We start from the raw sequence: 19,531 nt of genomic DNA, 5'->3' as shown, positions 1-19,531 counted from the left end.
TTCGAGAAAAACTAAATACAAAAATTTACCGGTGCTCCCGGTAAGTTTTGATAAATTTTAAATAGCGCCTACGGCCAAACAATGGTAGCTGCTACCATGAAATTATCAGAATATGTACATGTAGTTGCGATATATATTTTTCTAACGGGAATAGCTAATCAGTCGATTATAGTCAAGACACATTGTTTTATAGCTTAATTAATATCTTGACCTTGAGAGGGTGCTATATAACATAAAGAGTTTATTATTTAAAATTTAATAACTGTAGACTCGATTTCAACCGCGAAAACGATCACTGAATATTGTAGGATCGCATATGCTTCCAATATGTTCATTTGAACCAGATTCATGACCCCATACCAAAACTTTGTATTACCTTTAAAATTTTGATGATGATGCCACAACATTGTCTCAGTTTGTTGACCTGATATGACCTTTGACCTTGACACCGGAAATTCTACTCACACGTTGGGGATACTTGATAACCCTTTAATCTAAGTTTCATTGAATAAAAAAAGTTTTTGATGTTGACGCCGCCGCCATCATCGGAAAAGCAGAGCCTATGAAAGTTGATGAAAATGATCATCGAGTTGAAAGGAATTATGATTTATGTTATATTGTATATCATTGGATGGTACAGGATGCAATAAATGGAACATGGGTAAAATTAACAATATGCGGGTCAATAAGTTGTAAAAAGAATTTTAACCAAAAAAATACATTTCTTTGAGTGAAGCCTAACCCAGCTACAAATGCAATGTAGCAGGATCATCAACAGTACAGCGCCCAATAGTTTTAGTTTGATTTAAAGGTTCATGACTTCTTGCTGGGGCTTTATATACACTTTATTACATTATTGCCATGCTTACCATATGTGATGAGGAGCAGTAAAAAAGGCACATTCTTAAAGAGAGAGATGATGGATTCTTTGTAGGATCTACCCTCTGTAGATTTCTGGGAATCATACTTGGCCTTGCTAGGAGGCATGGGAGGCTTGTCCTGGTAAACTGGTAGATAAAGAGAGAAAAATATTTGTGATCATACAATAACAAGATACAAGATTGTTATAAAGTTGTTACCTTAAACATAATGATGATATCAAATTGTCAACAAAAAAGAAATTGATTAAGAAAGAAAACTCAGGTTTTCTGAAATCTTGTGAATGCATCCAAGACCTCAAACATGTTTGACCCTTTAGTAACTGAACCACATGGGATCACCTTTCCTGTTACTCACCGTTACTCTTGTACAGCTGTATGGTTTTAATATAGATCAGATAGACAATGAATCTTTGTAGGCCTTCCTTCAACATACACACAAAACAAAATTCACTTGCAACTCGACATAGCTACATGTATGGGGTAATTAAGCCAGTCCTAAAATCCGAACTGGCTAGCATACCAGGCATAGAAGATTTTGCAACAGACAACAGCAGAATAATTTAAAGGGGAAGTCCACCCTACTATGAAGAAATGGAGAGAGGTCCCCTCTCATTTGCCCTGTACTAATATACTTTTAAAAAATCAAAACGTTCCTCATTTTAAAGGGACTTGGTAACATTGTTCAGATCACAGAAAGGGTGCTAAGGTAATGCTAGATGTACAATTAAAGATAATCTGAAAGTTTGAGTGAAAACAGTTGGGGAAAAACTGATCTAATCATTTCCTTAATTATCCCAACTACATGTATATTATTAAAACGTAATTACATTTTAGGTGTAAATCGTCATTAAGCAATGAATTGGCTCTATGTACCATTCTAGACATTTAAGTGTTAATAGATTTTTAAAAGCCTGTCTTACGCCTTATTTTCAAGAAAAAAAACGGTTGGAAAAAATTCAAAAATGGTTGGGAGAATTTAGTGATAGAGGGTGTCGCACAGTGACACCTTCTAAGAAAAACATAAATATCTTTGTGGTTTGAGAAGTTTTTCTGAACTTGTTGCATGTTAGAGGGTTAGTACAGACTTAGAAGGAATATAATGAACCTACTACATTGCATATATAGAAATTACACATTTTTTTCATCACCCAGGCCTTAAAGAGAAGGTTGAGTTCTGGGAAGAGGTGAAAAATAATTTGTGAGCATTACTCATTCTTATTATGCAAGTGTGGAAGAACATCAGTTAAGACATGTTCCCTGAAAAGCATGGCTCTTCAAATGCCTTCATATTCTAAATATGCAAGTAACATCGTAAAAATCGGGGGGGGGGGGGCCAGTTTTTTACGCCACGTGTTCGTGTAGTCCCATATACATCTTTCTGTGCAAGTGTTTGTAACTTTACCAAGACTTGGCCAAATTTCTTATCATTTTCATGATTCCAGAACCTTGCAATACACACAAATTCTTATATGCTAGATGATCAACCTTTTCTGGTCGGTTCCACACCGTTTCTTTCACAATGCAATTGCATGACCAGAACTCAACTTCATCTTTAAATGATGTTACCGAGTCACTTTCAATAGATATTGCTAAAAACTTTTACTGGTAATTGGTTCTCTCATACTCTTTTCACACTTGTTTTGCTTAACCCCATACTTTGCTTAGCCCCATACTATCCTTATCCTTATTCGCTCCACTGCGTAGTCCCGGACTATTTTTCGTTTCTGTTCTCATTCATTTGCTTGGCACCGCAATTGCGGAGTTAGCACCACAATTGTGGGGTTAGCCCTGCTATTTTGCAGGGCCAGCTAACCCCGTACTATAGGTGGGGCTAGCCCACTTTGGTAAACACGAGTCTGAACAGAAAGTGGAATAAGCTTAACCCCCGACTATAGGTGGGGCTAAGACCCCCCTTTTACCCCACCTATAGTCCGGGGTTAATCAAATTTTGCCAGTGTGAAAAGAAAGTGGAATAAGCTTAACCCTGGACTAAAGGTGAGGCTAATACTCTTTTCACACTGGTTTTGCTTAACCCCGTACTTTGCTTAGCCCCGTACTATCCTTAACCCCGGACTATTTTTTTGGCTTTTCACACTCTCTGTTTTTAGTCCCGTACTAGCGCCTATTCCGGAATAAGAAAATTCCCGCTGTTCTCACTGCATTTCGTTAACCCCGGATATCGTGTATGTTATGACTGGACATACTTCGCATCTGGCCAGCTGCGATACGCTCCATTGCGTAGTACCGGACTATTTTTCATTTCTGTTCTCATTCATTTGCTTAGCACCGCAATTGCGGGGTTAGCAGGAGTTAGCACCACAATTGCGGAGTTAGCCCTGCTATTTTGCAGGGTTAGTTAACCCCGTACTATAGGTGGGGTTAGCCAACTTTAGCCCACTTTGGTAAAAACCAGTCTGAACAGAAAGTGGAATAGGCTTAACCCCGTACTATAGGTGGGGCTAAGACCCCCCCCCCTTAACCCCACCTATAGTACGGGGTTAAGCAAAATATTGCCAGTGTGAAAAAAGTATTAGACACTATGAACATGACTTACAAAGAAAGCGGACAAAATATACAGTTCCTCAGGTAGACAAAGGAACATTCAACATCCCTTCACTGCTATTATGTAAAAAGTGAATATGTATGTGACACATGTTCTACACATTTTTACATAATAGCAGTGAAGGGATGTTCCTTTGTCTACCTAAGGAACTGTATATTTTGTCCGCTTTCTTTGTAAGTCATGTTCATAGTGAGACCTCCTTTAACCCCACCTACGTGTATAGTACGGGGTTAAGCAAATTTTGCCAGTGTGAAAACAGTATCACTTCTCTGCTATAATTAAAACAAACTTCATGTAAGGTTGGACTTCCCCTTTAAATCCACTTTAGCCTACCCCCCCCCCCCCCTCTTTTTAGACTACCAGAATTATAAGTATAGAAACATGAAAACCCCATGTTAATTAATCTTTTATATTGTCATTATATCTAGATGTACATGTACATGTATAGTGAAACACATGTTTGAATATCATTTTCAACAAAATGTTGTCAAATAATCAGAGCCCTGGGCCCGTATTGAAGTCAATATGTAAGTACAAAATTTAAGCTTTTTACTTAGTATTTAATTGGCTTAGATAAAATACTTATCAAATTTTGGTATTCAATTCAATTCAAACATTTGTATTTCACCCTAAATTTACCCTAGACAGCTCCCTACCAGACTTAAAGCCCAAGTACACTCCAAAAATAACTTACTTTCAATAGAAGCAGAAAAATCAGACTAACCAATCAAAACAAGTTTCAGCAAAATCAGATAACTAATAAGAAAGCTGTGAATTTTTAATGACATGAAAAACTTTGAAAATCACTAGACAAGTTGGCAACTCACTCATGAGTTGGTGACGTCATGTCCTCACTATCCACTACCGTAAATCTCCGTGTATAAGGCGCACCTGTGTATAAGGCGCACCCCTATTTTTTTTTGTTTTGTTGTTGTTGTTGTTTTGTTGCCAAAAACCCACGCGGGGAAGGACCTTCATTTTACATCGAGGTGCAGTAGAAGTTGTGAACTTGTCACAAATAATAGTAACAACAGTCTAAGGCTTCATGATACCAAGTGTCCCACACCAGCCTCTTCACATCACCTAGCAGAAGCTCTGTGTTCTATGCCAAACATCAATAGTCATGCATGATATGAATAGCATCCTCTATCTTTCTAATAATGGAGTACCTAAGATAGAACCTTGTGGTACACCATTTTTTATAGAAAACATAGAAAACATATGCGACATTGCCAGGCATAGCGCCATAAATCGAAACTAAAAAAAAAAAAAAAAAAAAAAAAAAAAAAACTTTTTTTTTTCTGTACCTGTGTATAAGACGCACCCCCGACTTTCAAATTTTTTCGGCGGCAAAAAAGTGCGCCTTATACACGGAGATTTACGGTAATTATTTTATTTATATTGATGATATAAATTTCCTATTTTCTCCTTAAGAAACTTATTTCTCCACACCAGCATCCAAGATTGATAGTAATATGTTTTTGTGTGGATGCACTAATATAGAGTAATTTTGTTCCAGTTAAATCATGAAAAATGTGAATTTTGATAAACTATTTATTTAAAAATTAAAAAAATATGAATATACAATATTCAGAAAATAGTAAAAATTCTTCAATGTTCATAAAAGATTTTGTGAAATGTCATGCACGCATTATGATAAAAATCATAAAATCTGGGCAAAGGCATGGGTAAATCAAGTTTTAAGGAATAAAAAGCGAAATTAATGGGATTAAACTATATAAAAAAAAAATGAAAAATAGTGAGGACAATACGTCACAAACTGATAACCATCTTGGCAATTTGTGTTGTGATTCTCATTGTTCCATAGTTTTACATACTTTTTCAAAAATTCATAACTTTCTTATTAGTTATCCGATTTTGCTCAAACTTGTTTTGATTGGTTTATCTGGTTTATCTGATTTTTCTGCTTTTATTGAAAGTAAGTTTATTTTTGAGTAGACTTGTCCTTTAAAGGTACTATTTCCCTTTTGCAGCCAACCTCAAATTCTGTAGAACTTTACAGGACTTATGAATGTGTCATGTATGTCCTATCTGTGAAATTTAAACATTAGCAGTGTCCTATTCAAATTATGCAAGGAAACCTGTTTACATGCTAGACTTCACTGTCAGACACTATTGAGTGACTGACTGGCTTTTTTTCTTCTTTGGTAATGACATACATAAAATGAGCTGGAAAGGGTACATGAGCATTTGTCTACATCAATAACCCACTTCTTGTGATGGCCAAAATTAAACTGATTGAATCTTTGCGCAGCATAAACGTATGACCATTCGGTACATTGGTCTGAAAATCAAGACTATTACTTATTGGCTCTGTAGCTCCTAAGTCGATTTGACAACTAATATTAGTTATTTTCCCACTTGAAGACATTTTCAAGCCCCACCTTTTCTAGGGAATCTAGGGAATTTAACCTTTTCATTTTTTTGGCCTGCAAATGGGACATAGTACCTTTAAAGGTGAAATTCAAGGAAAATCACAAATATGTCAACTAATGTATGACTAGAAACTGGTAAGCTAGCAGATGGCCATCGTACAAGTTTTAGGTCAACTACATATCGGGTGATTTATAAAAATACAAATACAACCATCTGCATAGCAGCTGGGATATACGAGAGCGATTCGCCGGAAAAATAACGATGTTTTAATGACGTCACTATATGGACCAATACTGCCCAAGCAGACGACATCCCATAAAGAATGAACATAATTGCAAAGCTAATATTTGTCAAATTATAATGAGTTTAGTGTATATAAATGTGATGGCATGTCAAACCATTCAAAAGGGGATATGACCCGATTCCGATAACTAAAATCTTTTGTTTGTAAATACACAGGATAGGGTTTAATTAACAATCAAAGAAACCAGACTTTCAAATTGAAAACCCCCTGGAATGATATTAAGGACGGCATTTGTTCCCTCTTGAAACGCCAAACATACCGCGGTGTGTGCAGCTGAATATTCAATGGCGTCTTATTTTGTTTACAAGCGACAGATTCCTTTATTTTTGTATCGCTGCATTTGTCATCAAAATAAAACCATGTGCGGGGTTTAGAGTGAGGCAATATATTATACACTTAGCCTGACGGTAGTGAAGTAAGAATAAGAACTCAAGAGAAGATGAAAACACAGGCACTGAAAATGTGTGAGATGTCATGGGACATCGTCTGCTTGTGCAAATCGTGTCCATACTGTGATCTCACACATCTCAGCAGCGTTCGGAGAGCTCATCAGGTGCTATGCCTGGGCTGTATTTAAGCGTTTTATAATTTATAATAATCATTACTTCGAATGTTTCCAAGCATTGAATTTTGATAACCTTGTCGAATCAAAGTTTCAACTTTACAATAATGAAATTAAGTTAGTTTTTAAAATCAATGAATATCTACTTTAAGCCAATTATTTGGAGGCCTTGATTGGCAGGCATATGATTTTCTTACGCAGTATCATGACCTGCGCACAATTATATTAGCGCGCATTTATTGCGACGCGTTATTTGTGCATTACTTTTGATTGACCGTGTGATGTCACAATGCTAATGAGTAAGTATTTTATTAGATTTTGTCTCAGGTATTAAGTTAAAGTCTAAAATGCGATTTAAATACAAGATAAGTAAACTTCTTAGCTTAGCCGTTCACTTAGCAAATTTCTTACTTAGTCCAAGTATTGAATTTAATACCAGCCCTGGCCCTGTTGAATGTCTGAATGATGTATCATATGGAAATGGTTGGTAAACCTTGGCTTATTGTGAAGCATGTCAACTGACCTCTTCAAAACAGGTTTCTTTGTTTGTTTATTCATACATGTACAATGTTGTTATCCAGTGTGTATGCCCCTTACACTATTCATGATGATTTTATGAGGGTCATAATTTAATTTCCTCTAGTTTGATCAGGTGATAAATCTCTAAATTGCCCTACTTTGTCTTCTCTATCCTTCAGTGATTTTATGGGAGAGGTCACAGAATAGAGAAGAAATAACTAATGCCCACACAAATTCTAAAGTGACCTTAAAGGTAAAGACTAGTTTTGGAAACGCCCCCCTCATTACCAATCATGTGAAAGAATATGTTTTGACTAATATATGATAACAAATTTGCCAGAAAACCGCCTACTAATTGATATATTTGGTAAATTAGATTATCTATTGGGACCAAATAGATAATACGCACGTGTCGCACACTTGTGCGTAGTCCCATATACATCTTTCTGTGTACAGTGCTTGTAACTTTACCAAGACTGGGCCAAATTTCTTATCATTTTGATGATTCCAGAACCTTGCATGACACACCAATACTTATGCTAGATGATCAACCTTTTCTGATTGATTCCACATGCAATCGCATGACCAGAACTGGTCTTTATCTTTAAGTGTACACCCACATTATACTTGCAAGTTGCAATCATCTGACTTTCAAGCCCCATTACCCTACTTAACTTGTGCACCTAATCTCATTTCAAACCCCTTTTCTACATGTTACTGTCATTTAAAATGTCCCGTTTATTCTTTAGAAGGTATCTTTTCCTGAGGTGACCATTATCACCCATTGTTCCCAGCACTGGTTGCCATTTGTGATATTTATTCAGGAAACCATTTATACATTGAGCTTCAAGTGACAAATTTAGCCTTCAAGAATGTGCAGTAATCTGCTCAGCTTCAAAAGTCACAAGCACTCCAAGCAGTACAGTTGGTTTTAGTAAAAGCAACAATTAGAGAAATGGTATAAGAGAGTTTGAGAAGAAAAAAAAATGCCATAAGTTAGGAAGTTTTTAAGTTATCAATTATCATTATCAATAATTTGCATAAAATTTCTATACCGCAGCTCTCCTTGAGCCCAAATCATTGTGAACATGAACAATACATGTAAGTTTACTTAGTGCCAAATTTTATGGAGGAAGAGGAAAGAGGGGAAAGAATTCCCATTTCACGTTATACATGTATGTAAAATCACTCTGCAACATACATGTATTGTACATGACCCAAGTTTAGAGGGAATCCGTCGATGAGTTCTTCAGAAAACGCGATCATGAGCTATTTCAGAAAGGATCGTGTTGGTGGCGGCGTCATGCTTTATGGTACACAACGACTCAACTGCAAACAACTTCTAGTACAAGTTCCTGACGGCCTAGAGGCCCTGTGGATCCAGATGAGACCACCAAGATTACCACGCCAAGTATCATCTATTATAATCTGCGTGATCTACTTCCCACCCAGGGACCCACTTTCACCAGATTATATCGATCACATTACTTCTACCATTGATGAACTACTAATTCGATATCCTGGAGCCGGAATATCCATAATTGGTGATTTTAATGATCTCGATATTGAGCCCTTTCTACAAGATCAACGGTTTAAGCAAGTTGTACAGCAACCCACAAGAGGAGAAAATATTTTAGATATGATTATTACAAATTATTCATTATTATATCACTCACCTGAGATTTTATGTCCAATAGCTAATAGTGACCACAACTGTGTTTTGTGGCAACCACGTTTTCCTCAAGCTAACCGTTCAAATAAAATACGCAGAAAAATTGTTTGACCTTTGACGGATAGTGGTCGAAGAGTTTTTGGATCTTGGATAACCCAACATTCCTGGGAAGAAGTTCTCCAAGCAACTGGCGTCAATGATAAGTTGACAATTTCACTAAGTTCAGTTCAGGAACATCTTGATGACAGCCTCCCAGTAGGTGAGATTCGTTTCCATGAGGACGATAAACCTTGGATGACATCAGATATTAAGTCAACAATCCAAAACCGACAAAGAGCATGGTGCCAAGACAATAAACCACTGTCATTTTAAGAACAAAGTTGCTAAAGCAATATCATTAGCTAAAAGTAATTACCATAATACCAGGATAAGCAATTTAAAGAGAGATGATCCTGCTGGTTGGCATAACAAAATAAAAATTCTCACTCAAGGCAGAAAAGAACAGACTGCTGTAGACATTCCTGGAATTGACTCTAGTAAAGTAGTAATCCAAACTGCTATACTGAAACTGCTAACAAAATTAATGAACATTTTATATCTATTGCTGAAGATTTGCCTCATCTTGATAGCTCATTTTTACCTGCATACTGTACTTACCATCACCTGTAAAATGTCCTTTCATTGAATGTCAATAAGTTTATAATTTGCTTAGTAAAATAAATTTACAAAAATCTAGTATAACGGGAGATTTACCAGTAAGAATTCTTCGTGAATTTTCTTATGAATTATGTGTACCATTAGCCGATATTCTTAATGTGTCTTTTGAAATTTGTATTATTCCTAACTCTTGGAAACATGCACAAATTGTTCCTATACCTAAGAAAAATACACCCACAATTACTGATCTTAGACCGATAGCTTTAACAAGTCACTTTGCTAAAATTTGTGAATCCTTTATTGTTAAGTGGCTACTGGAAGATATTGATGGAAAAATTTATATACATCAATATGGAAATCGACCAATGGTATCAACTTGTCATTATCTGATTAAATTGCTACACCAATTGTATGAAAATGCTGATTCACCCAAGTCTATATCTACATTAGTTTTAACTGATCTGTCTAAGGGCGTGTTCATGCTCAACTTTTTCTGGCCAGAATCAGGCATCTGTTATGCGTTTAGTTTAAAACACGGTTGCGTCCATGCTCACTTTTGTAGAATCACCGAAAAACGGCGATCACGATCGCCGATCGTAAACTCACAAAAAGATGCGTTTACAATTTGTAAAACGCTTTAAATGGGGTCAACGCACTGACCTCTAGTGGGTCTACCTAGCATGCACAGTGCAGGTTGCGAATTTAGCTGCAAGGCCAATTAAGGCCACACAGGGAGAATTGCCTGGAGGAGCCAGAGAAGTGAGCATAAACAGTGTAAATCCTGTCAATTGCTTGAATCTAAACCTCATATTATTTCAGTGATATGCTGATAGTTGGTAGATTGAATAGATCTTGATTTATGATTTATTCATCTCTGAGCTGGATTTATGCCAGATTTTAGAGGAGAGTGGCTATTGACAGACTTTTCCCTGTATCATTTAATTACTGGTATGAATATTTTGTGAAGTCTTTGTGATCTATTTTTCCGATTCAATGTACTTTTGCAACTAATGTTGCTTTGCACCAGTTTCTCTCATTTATTTTGAAAGTGTACATGCATGTCGGAGGGGGTGGGGGTAGGCATTGGCTGCTTGGCATGTCGCAGGTTCTTATGACTTTGACCAATGTCTTTCTTTCTATTTAAAAAAAAAGGAAGCAAGCGTACAAGTTTCCAACAAAAAACGTACAGTATCTACATGTATGAATCACATAGTTATTGACCATCAAAATCTCTTTTCTAAAGGACGAGAGCAATACTTGGTATGTATTGGATTAGGCCACAGTTTTGAGATGAAGAGTGTGGAGGGGTCGGGGCAGCAAGAAGTATAACTCACGTACTGACAGATATTTTCACTATAGTCTACCAATACCATGAGAATTCAAATGAGATTGGTGCTGCAGAAGGGGGTGGTATTTGACTAATAATCAACCACCTTTGCCCTGAAATAAAAATTAAACTAATAATGCTTTCAAAAGACTCACTACCAGTAGTTTGTACTGTACAGTGTACGTATGCAGTATTGTGCTCTTGTTAAAGTATCAAATATAAACCCATCTTATGCAAATATTGACAATCGTGTACTTACTGTATAAGACTAAGTGCAGTCAGCATAAATGAACTGATGAATAAAAGCTTATCTGAAAATAATAATAATTAAAGGTCATACAGGGCAATCCAACCAATTACTCCATTGTCCATTGTCAAGATTTTGTAGATACGGTACCACGATTTCTAATTCTTTCCTTCCATGCATTACCAAGCCCAGAAGAGTTGCAGACGCTTCACCAACACTGATTGATAACATTTTTGTAACCATGTGTTGTTGTAGTGACCAAGGTATTATTATAGCCGACATATCAGACTTCTAGTATCCTGTGTACGTTTCCACTCCGCATGTTTTACCCAGTCACATATCTGAAAAAGTAAAGGGCACGACAGGATCACGTGCTATGTCGGAGCAAAAGATTACTCGCTTCAAAGAAAGCTTATACCAAGTTAAATGGTCTGAAGTACTTGATACTAATGATGTGGACTGTACATACGATAGTTCATTGATAAAATGTTGTCTGTGTTTAATATCATTTTCAAATAAAACCACAGTCCAAACCCAACTATAAAAAAGTCTCCAGCAGGTCTCCTTGGATTACTAGGAATATTTTAAGAAGTATCAACAGGAAAAATAATCTTTTTTAAATACCGGTAGTACAAATCCTGTTGCACAAATCCTGTCGCACAGATGCAGCTAAATCCAAATACACCTTGTATCGTAATGTCTTGACATCTGTGCTACGTAAGGCTAAAAAAGATTATTTTTCTTCCCAGTTTTCTTCTCACAAAAAAAGATATAAAATCTACTTGGAAAACAATTAATGATGTCCTTGGGAAAGTTCATAAAAAAGTAATACACTTTGATATAATTATTTGCAATGGTAAGGTTGTAAAAGACTCCCTAGGTATTGTTCACGCTTTTAATTCATATTTTGCAAATATTGGTCCGAATCTCCCTGACAACATTCCCACGCCCACTAAACATTTCTATACATTGTTAAGGAATCAAAACCCTCAATCTACGGTATATTATTTCTTCCTATTCATGAAACAGAGGTACATGTAATTGATATTGTGTCGAATATGGATTTTAAAAAAGAGCGCAGGACGGTATTTCAAATTTCTTCTTAAACAAATTTGTTCATGAAATAGTTTCCCCTTTAATATATATCATTGCTAAACGGTATCGTCCCTAGTAAAATGAAAGTGGCAAAGGTTATCCCAATTTTCAAAAAAGGAAATGAATTGGAGTTAGGAAATTATCGACCAATATCTTTGTTGACAACCTTTTCTACATTACTTGAAAAAATTGAATATACCATTATACCCATACCGTTAAGTTCCTTACTGGATATAATATTTTGACAGATCACCAGTTCGGTTTTCAACAAAAACACTCAACCATACACGCTATTTTATTATTGATTGATAAAGTAGCCAAAGCAATTGATAATAATTCACACACTGTTGGTATTTTTCTGGACTTCTCAAAGGCCTTTGACACTATCAATCACAAGATTTTACTATATAAGCATGCCTATTATGGCATTCGAGGAACGGCCTTGGAGTGGTTCAAAAATTACCTTACCAACAGAACCCAATTTGTTTCTATTAATGATTGTAGCTCAAGTATTGAATCAATAACTTGTGGGGTACCACAAGGCTCTCTTTTGGGCCCGCTTCTTTTTATCATCTATATAAATGATTTTATAAATTCATCCACGGTTCTATTGTTCCTACACTTTGCAGATGACTCAAGCATATCTGCTCACATCCCAAACCTAGAATTCTTGTTGATTCCCTAAATTTTGAATTGCTTTTTGTTGTTGAATGGATACAAGCAAACAAATTGCCCCTGAATCTGAATGAAACTAATTTCATGATTTTCAGCAATACACTATCTGAGCTACATGTACCAGGACAACTTTTGGTCAATGGCTTACCCTTAACCCAGATAAACTCCACTAAATTACTTGGTCTTTTTATTGACTGTAAACTAACATGGAATACTAAAATTGATCATTTATGCAAACTGTTGTCTAGAAACGTACATGTAGGTGTAATAAATAAGTTGAAATCTTATTTTCCATCTCATGTCAAAATATTATATTCAACTACATGTATGTTACTACATGTAGTACTACCTTATCTAAATTACGGGGTGCTAGCGTGGGGAAATTGTTCAAAAACAAAAATGAATTCAATTTTCATGATCCATAAATGAGCAATAAGAACAATAAATCTAGCAGATTTCCAGGCACACACTAAGGTTTTATTTCTTGCGAACCGTTTCCTGGAAATACCTGATACAATTATACAATTATTTCCTCTGAATTTTCATGTATCACCTAAGTAAGAATGATTTGCCCAATACCGGTACATGTATATTCCCTCCTATGTTCACTTTGAACAGCGTTATTCACTCCTATCCCACAAGACAAAGAGACAACTTCTATCTCCCCCAAATCCAGACAGTTTTTGGCCCCAAAACAATCATGTATACCGGTCCCTCTTTTTTAAATGGTTTGAAAATCTTGAAGAAAAAAAATGTCAGAATTTCCCTTGTGCTATTGTATACAATGACTTGTGGGCCGAGAAGAAATACAACACCAACCAGGAAATTTTATAAATTTTTCGGTTCATATAGGCTTACATGTACCAGCATCTTTATGCCTCCACCACAAAGTAGCTGGAGGCTATCGTTATGATAACTCGATATCGAAAATGATATATCTATTGGACCAAATGGTGAACAAAACATTATTTAAAACTGATTACTAACAAATGTAATGAAGTACAATGGATTTTTGTTTATCACAGACATTATTTTGTTTTCATAGAATTTGCAAATGTAAATCTTCGCTACCGTTTGTTTGTTTCATTTGCCACGCATATTCCGCGCAGTTATTCTTCACTTCCGGCCAGGGCTCGCCACAGGAAGTGAATTTCACTGGCAGTATGAAAGGGACAGCAGGGAAAGCGGCTGTTTCACCTTTGTTTACATATTTTTTATAGGAAAATTCTATCTATATTTTCATCGGTGTGACTCCGATAGAAGCACTATGAAAGGGGTACTAGAGTGCACATCAATCTCAGTTTCAATGGATGGATGTACCCAAGCCCCAAGGACATGCCTACCATGTAATCGTTCCAAAGTAATCCAATTTTACTGCATCCAAGAGGAAATATCTTAATCCACATTGCAACAAGAATATGTTGACAGTATACAAATATACACTGTCTAGAGAGGTTCGGGTTGAAACTATGGGCGAGAGCCTAGAGGTGACTCCAAAAGAACTAACCCTGTAAACGATCATCGGATCGGCTGCTGATACCGATCCGATCAGGGGGGATTGGATAATAATTTCCGATCGCCGATCAATAAAAATGATCGAAAAAAAATTGGCAGATTTTTTTTTTTTTTTTTTTTTTTAATGCCGAAAATTTTCAAGTTTTGGCTATCAAATTCTCAAAAAAAATTCATGGCTGCCTTTGGCTGGGATTATTTTGTCATTTAGAGTTGTTGTAGACCATGTTTGTTGAAATTTAGTGTCTTTTCATGACTTTGAAATTAATAATATTGGTCTAAGAGCAGAGGCAAAACATGCAGAGGCAAAATTTTCGTCATTAAAAAAAAAAAAAAAAAAAAAAAAAAAAAAAAAAAAAAAAAAAAAATTGGCCGATTTTGTTTGTTGATCTTCCGATCCGATACCGATCAAAGGTGCGAGGGTGTCGCTCCGATCTTCCGATCCGATCAGAGCCCCAACTTACAGGGTTAAAAAGAACTATTTGCTGAGGGGCGCAGCCCTGAAGCAAATAGTACTATCGGAGTCACAGAGGGACCATAGTTTTAATCCAGAGACTCAAATAAAAGCAGTATATATTTGTTTTACATACTTTATTCATATTCATTCATAGGATGTCAACAGAATGTTGTATTCTCATACTCAAGGTTGAAGTTCAATTTACATGTACCGTAAATCTCTGTGTATAAGGCGAACTTTTTTGCCGCCGAAAAAAATTGAAAGTCGGCCTTATATTTTTTTTAATAATTTTTAGTTTAGATTTATGGCGCTATGCCTGGCAATGTCTCCCAGCTCAGTAATCAGTGTGTTGACTCACCACTCGGAAACTACAACAACACTCAAATTTGTCTGTCATCTTGGTTTGAAAGTAATCTTTGTAATAGATCTCAATATGTAGTTTATAATAATAATAATAATTCCTCCAATTTTGTTTCTATTACACATGGTGTACCACAAGGTTCTATCCTAGGTACTCTATTGTTTTTAATTTACATTAATGATCTTACACATTCTTCTAAAAACGACATTGTTACCATTATTTGTGACAAGTTCACAAGCACAAATCGGCGCCTTCAACTGCACCTCGACGTTAAATGAAGGTCCTTCCCTGCGTGGGTTTTCGGCATCAAAACAACAACAAACAAAATAAAATTTAAAAAACTATTTTTTTTATTTTTTTTTCCCTAAAAAAAAGAGGTGCGCCTTATACACAGGTACGTCTTATACACAGAGATTTACGGTAATTTAGAACTTATCTAAAAAAAGGGGGGCTTAAAAATGTCTTTAAGTGGGAAAATAACGACTACCAGTATAAGTTGTCGATTCGACTTAAGAGCTATAGATTTAGAGCCAGTAAGTAATAGGCTGATTTTCAGATCATTGTACCAAATGGTCGTACGTTTTATGCTGCCAGAGATTCAATCAGTTAAATTTTGGCCATTACAACAAGTGGGTTATTGTGTAGACAAATGCTCATGTACCCTTTACAGCTCATTTTATACATGTTATTAGTTATTACCAAAGAAGAAAAAAAGCCAGTCAGTCACTCAGTTGTGTCTGACAGTGAAGTCTAGCAAGTAAACAGGTTTCCTTGCATAATTTGAATATTAGGACACTGCTAACGTTTAAATTTCACAGATGGGACATACATGACATATTCATCATTCCTGCAAAGTTCTGAAGAATTTGATGTTGGCTGCTAAAGAGACATAGTGGCCCGAATTCACAAAGGAGGTTTGAGCTCAGACCAAGGTTTTTGTACGTCATATGACGCGTTTTACGCATTTTTTACAAACCTGGTTTGTAAAGAACAAAAGGAGGTTTGGCGAAACAAAAGGAGGTTTGAGCTCAAACCTTGGTCTGAGCTCAAACCTTGCTTTGTGAATTCGGGCCCTTATCTTTAAGTCCAAACAGAAATCAGGCTAACAGCCATACAGGTAGTGTTGTTCTAGTTTCTGAGTGGTGAGTCAACACACCTTGTATGACTGAGCCGGGAGACATTGCTAGACACAGTGCAGATGGAGGGCATAAATCAACACTTTCAACAACAACAATTTTTTTTTTTTTTTTTTTTTGCAGGGAAAAAAGTGTGTCTTATACACAGAGATTTATGGTACGTTTTTTTACTAGCCGTAAATAGTACTTTACAAAATAGTGTGTTTATTTTTGATCATGTGACACACTTTTGACCAATCAATGAACAAGAATATGTGAATGACGTATCCTCTACTGGTGTACATTTGCTCAGCAGTCAGCTCAGTTCACAACGTTAGTCAAAAAGTCTGCAGATCAAAGTAATGCTGGAACAATTCAAATACAATTTTGGGGTTCAGACCGATTATACACTCACCCTCTTCCACTATAAATATGACAGTAGTGTATTGTCTGTTAATAGCCAGAAGGGCATTAATGCATACCAGTAGGTATATATTTTAATACAGAGCTAACGTCCTTTTGGCTCTTAGCAGACGATATGAATGGGGTTTGTGAACTACTTGTACATACCTGCAAGAATAAGGATGAGCAATGCGGTGGTGATGGCAGCTGTTCCCACAAACATATTGTGCATATTCTTTTGAACGTTTCCATCAGGAGGGACAAGGAGAGGTGGAAGAACAAAACCAAGGGCAACACCAAGCTGTAGAGCAATTAAGAAGAAAAGAAAATAACATGCATCATTAATGGTGAAAAACAAAGAAAAACATACATGTACCATCTGATTCTGAAGCATCTGAAGCACCAGTGATTACCATGGTACAGTATGTGAAGTTGCATGTGAGCTCTGTGTGTAACTAGGCGCGGTGCCAGGCTGTGATGTAAATAGCTGAAAACTAGGTGCGGTGCCAGGCTGTGATGTAAATAGCTGAATACAAGTGGACACCTGAATTTGTAAATGTCTCATTGCATGATCTCAAAATGCCAATCCCAGTACATTCACTAGTAGACATTTACTACCGGGTATATTATTTAATCTACCGGTAGTATCTTTTTTCATTTAATGCAACCCAAAATACAAAGTCCTGTGTAAAAGCAATTTGATGTACAGAATATTAAAACTGGTTGAGTAGAAACTAAACTGACATTGAGTTACAGTGCAGTGTGATCTGTGAGTTGTGACACCTGATGAACTACCAGAAAGATCACTTTCCTTTCTGGGGGGTTTTCATATAGAATACTACCGGTACGTTGTATTGCAAAGGTGAAAAAGAGTCTACACAAATTCTAAGGCAAAAGTAGCGGTCGAGAATGAGAAACACGTTATTTTTGTTTTTTGTGTCACAGCGCATATGATGACGCGCATAATAAGCTCTCCATTATTAATTACGCCCAAGATTACTATGCGCTGGGCGCATCTTCAGTTTGGAATAAAGTACTCCTATTGGTTGATCATGCTTATGAATATAAAATAGATCTTGATTGGTAGTGCCCATAAAAATGGGGGTGTCAAAGATAAGATAGAGGCGGTCGCTTCAAGAGATAACATAGGGATAAAATGATTTTCAGAACACCAACTTACAACAATATTAGCGCTATGTTATTTCTGGAAGATACAACAAAAGATAACACAAAACTTACAACAATGTTTAGAATACCGCCCCTGGACTCTTTCCATTGGTGGTATCAGATTTTCGAAATATTCCTGATTTTTGAGTCAGTGAACTAGTACGGTCATGCACGAACCTGCCAACTACTGTCAAACCACCATGCGTGGGCCCTTACTCTTACACTACAGTTACACTGATGATTTTTGACCAAAGGCCAACCAAGTACATCTAGATCTATGTAATTCTTATTTACCTGATTGCCAAATACTCCAAGGGCACATGCTGTGGAAACTTCTTTTGGACCGAACCATGTCGCTGCTACATGGGCTGGCATGCCAAGAATAAAAACTTGCCCAATGGCGCACAATGTCTGTCCAGCAAACGCTAATGGAAAGAGATTGGGCACTGCTCCAGCATATCGAAACCATGACCCAGCACAATTGAGACTCGCCCCCAAAATACCAACTACTTTCAGTCCTGCCCTTTCAAGCAACCACGTCACTGGGAAAATAAGAGGGATGTAGACAAGCATGTAGATCATAGAAAGCCAGTCTACAGATATATATTCAACATCATAGAAATCCACAAGAACGTTTCCTATCACAGAATATTGGATCCACTGGAAGGCATTGCTCATTGAGACAAGGCAAAAGAGCCCTAACATCAGCCATCGTCGCTTGTACAGCCGGGTATAACTGGCAGACGATGTACTAATGTTACGAGTTTTTATCGGATTCGGAGCTACTTTTATTACATCACCCTTTGATGTCATCATTGGTTTAATTTCGTTATTGTCACATACTGCACCATCGTTTAGTTTTGTATACGTCACCGAATCATCATCGAATACCACGGTCTCCAAAGTAGCCGTTGATTCCACCAACATCATCTTGCCTTTCGAATTTTCCTCTTCATCAACCACATTCTCCGCATTCATCGTATGGTACGCCATGTTGCTACCCGGATCTCGGGCGCTGCCTCCACTCCGACCATCGGCATCGATATGTGCAGCGTCAATCCCCGTACCCGTTCCTTCTCCCATTTCGTCTCGCTCTGCTGACTCTTTTCAATCATCAAATTATACCAGTTGCGGTATGGCCTATAACAAGATAGACTGCTTCTGAAGTTATTAATACGGTTAGGCTTATCCCTACAGCCACTGACACACAAATATGTAAACCTCAAATTGAAAAAACGAAAGCTACATGTAGGCGCAGATATTCCTCAAGCATTATTCTTAATGATCAAGAATAATGTGTGCAAAAGGCATACGGTACCGTATATGTCTAGATGATCGTGCATCGATCACAATGCCCGACCGCTCTAGACGCCGGGCGCGTTATTTTTTTATGCGGCACAGATTGGGGCTTTTTTTAAAAAGGGGTCTTGATTTACAGACTAATATTGGTCGTGTGCGTACCCGACAAAATAGTAGAGGTCTTTTTTTAATAGTGTTACATGTAATCCACTACCGCATGGAAAATCATTACATCAACAATTAAAATCAAATTCGAAATCTGAAGAGGAGGCAGCACGTCAATAAGGAGAACATCACAATAATTAGTCAATAAAACTTA

At 36.8% G+C, this 19,531-nt stretch overlaps 1 protein-coding gene across 1 annotated transcript in view; it reads right to left on the bottom strand.

Annotated features, from left to right (window-relative positions):
- LOC586411 (feline leukemia virus subgroup C receptor-related protein 2) overlaps positions 1-19,262 on the bottom strand; it is a 56,510-nt gene extending 37,248 nt beyond the window's left edge. The window contains exons 1-3 of the mRNA XM_786195.5: positions 18,208-19,262; positions 16,915-17,047; positions 870-1,007 (exon numbers count right to left, since the gene is read on the bottom strand). Coding sequence (XP_791288.2) covers positions 870-1,007; positions 16,915-17,047; positions 18,208-18,996 — 1,060 coding nt within the window. The 5' untranslated portion in view covers positions 18,997-19,262. The remainder of the gene's footprint in view (positions 1-869; positions 1,008-16,914; positions 17,048-18,207) is intronic.
- Positions 19,263-19,531: the final 269 nt, after the last annotated feature.

The sequence above is a fragment of the Strongylocentrotus purpuratus genome, unplaced genomic scaffold, assembly GCF_000002235.5.
Source record: "Strongylocentrotus purpuratus isolate Spur 01 unplaced genomic scaffold, Spur_5.0 spur5_scaffold_7, whole genome shotgun sequence".
In the NCBI taxonomy this organism is placed as follows: domain Eukaryota; kingdom Metazoa; phylum Echinodermata; class Echinoidea; order Camarodonta; family Strongylocentrotidae; genus Strongylocentrotus; species Strongylocentrotus purpuratus.
This window is presented reverse-complemented; position numbering and strand designations above follow the sequence as displayed.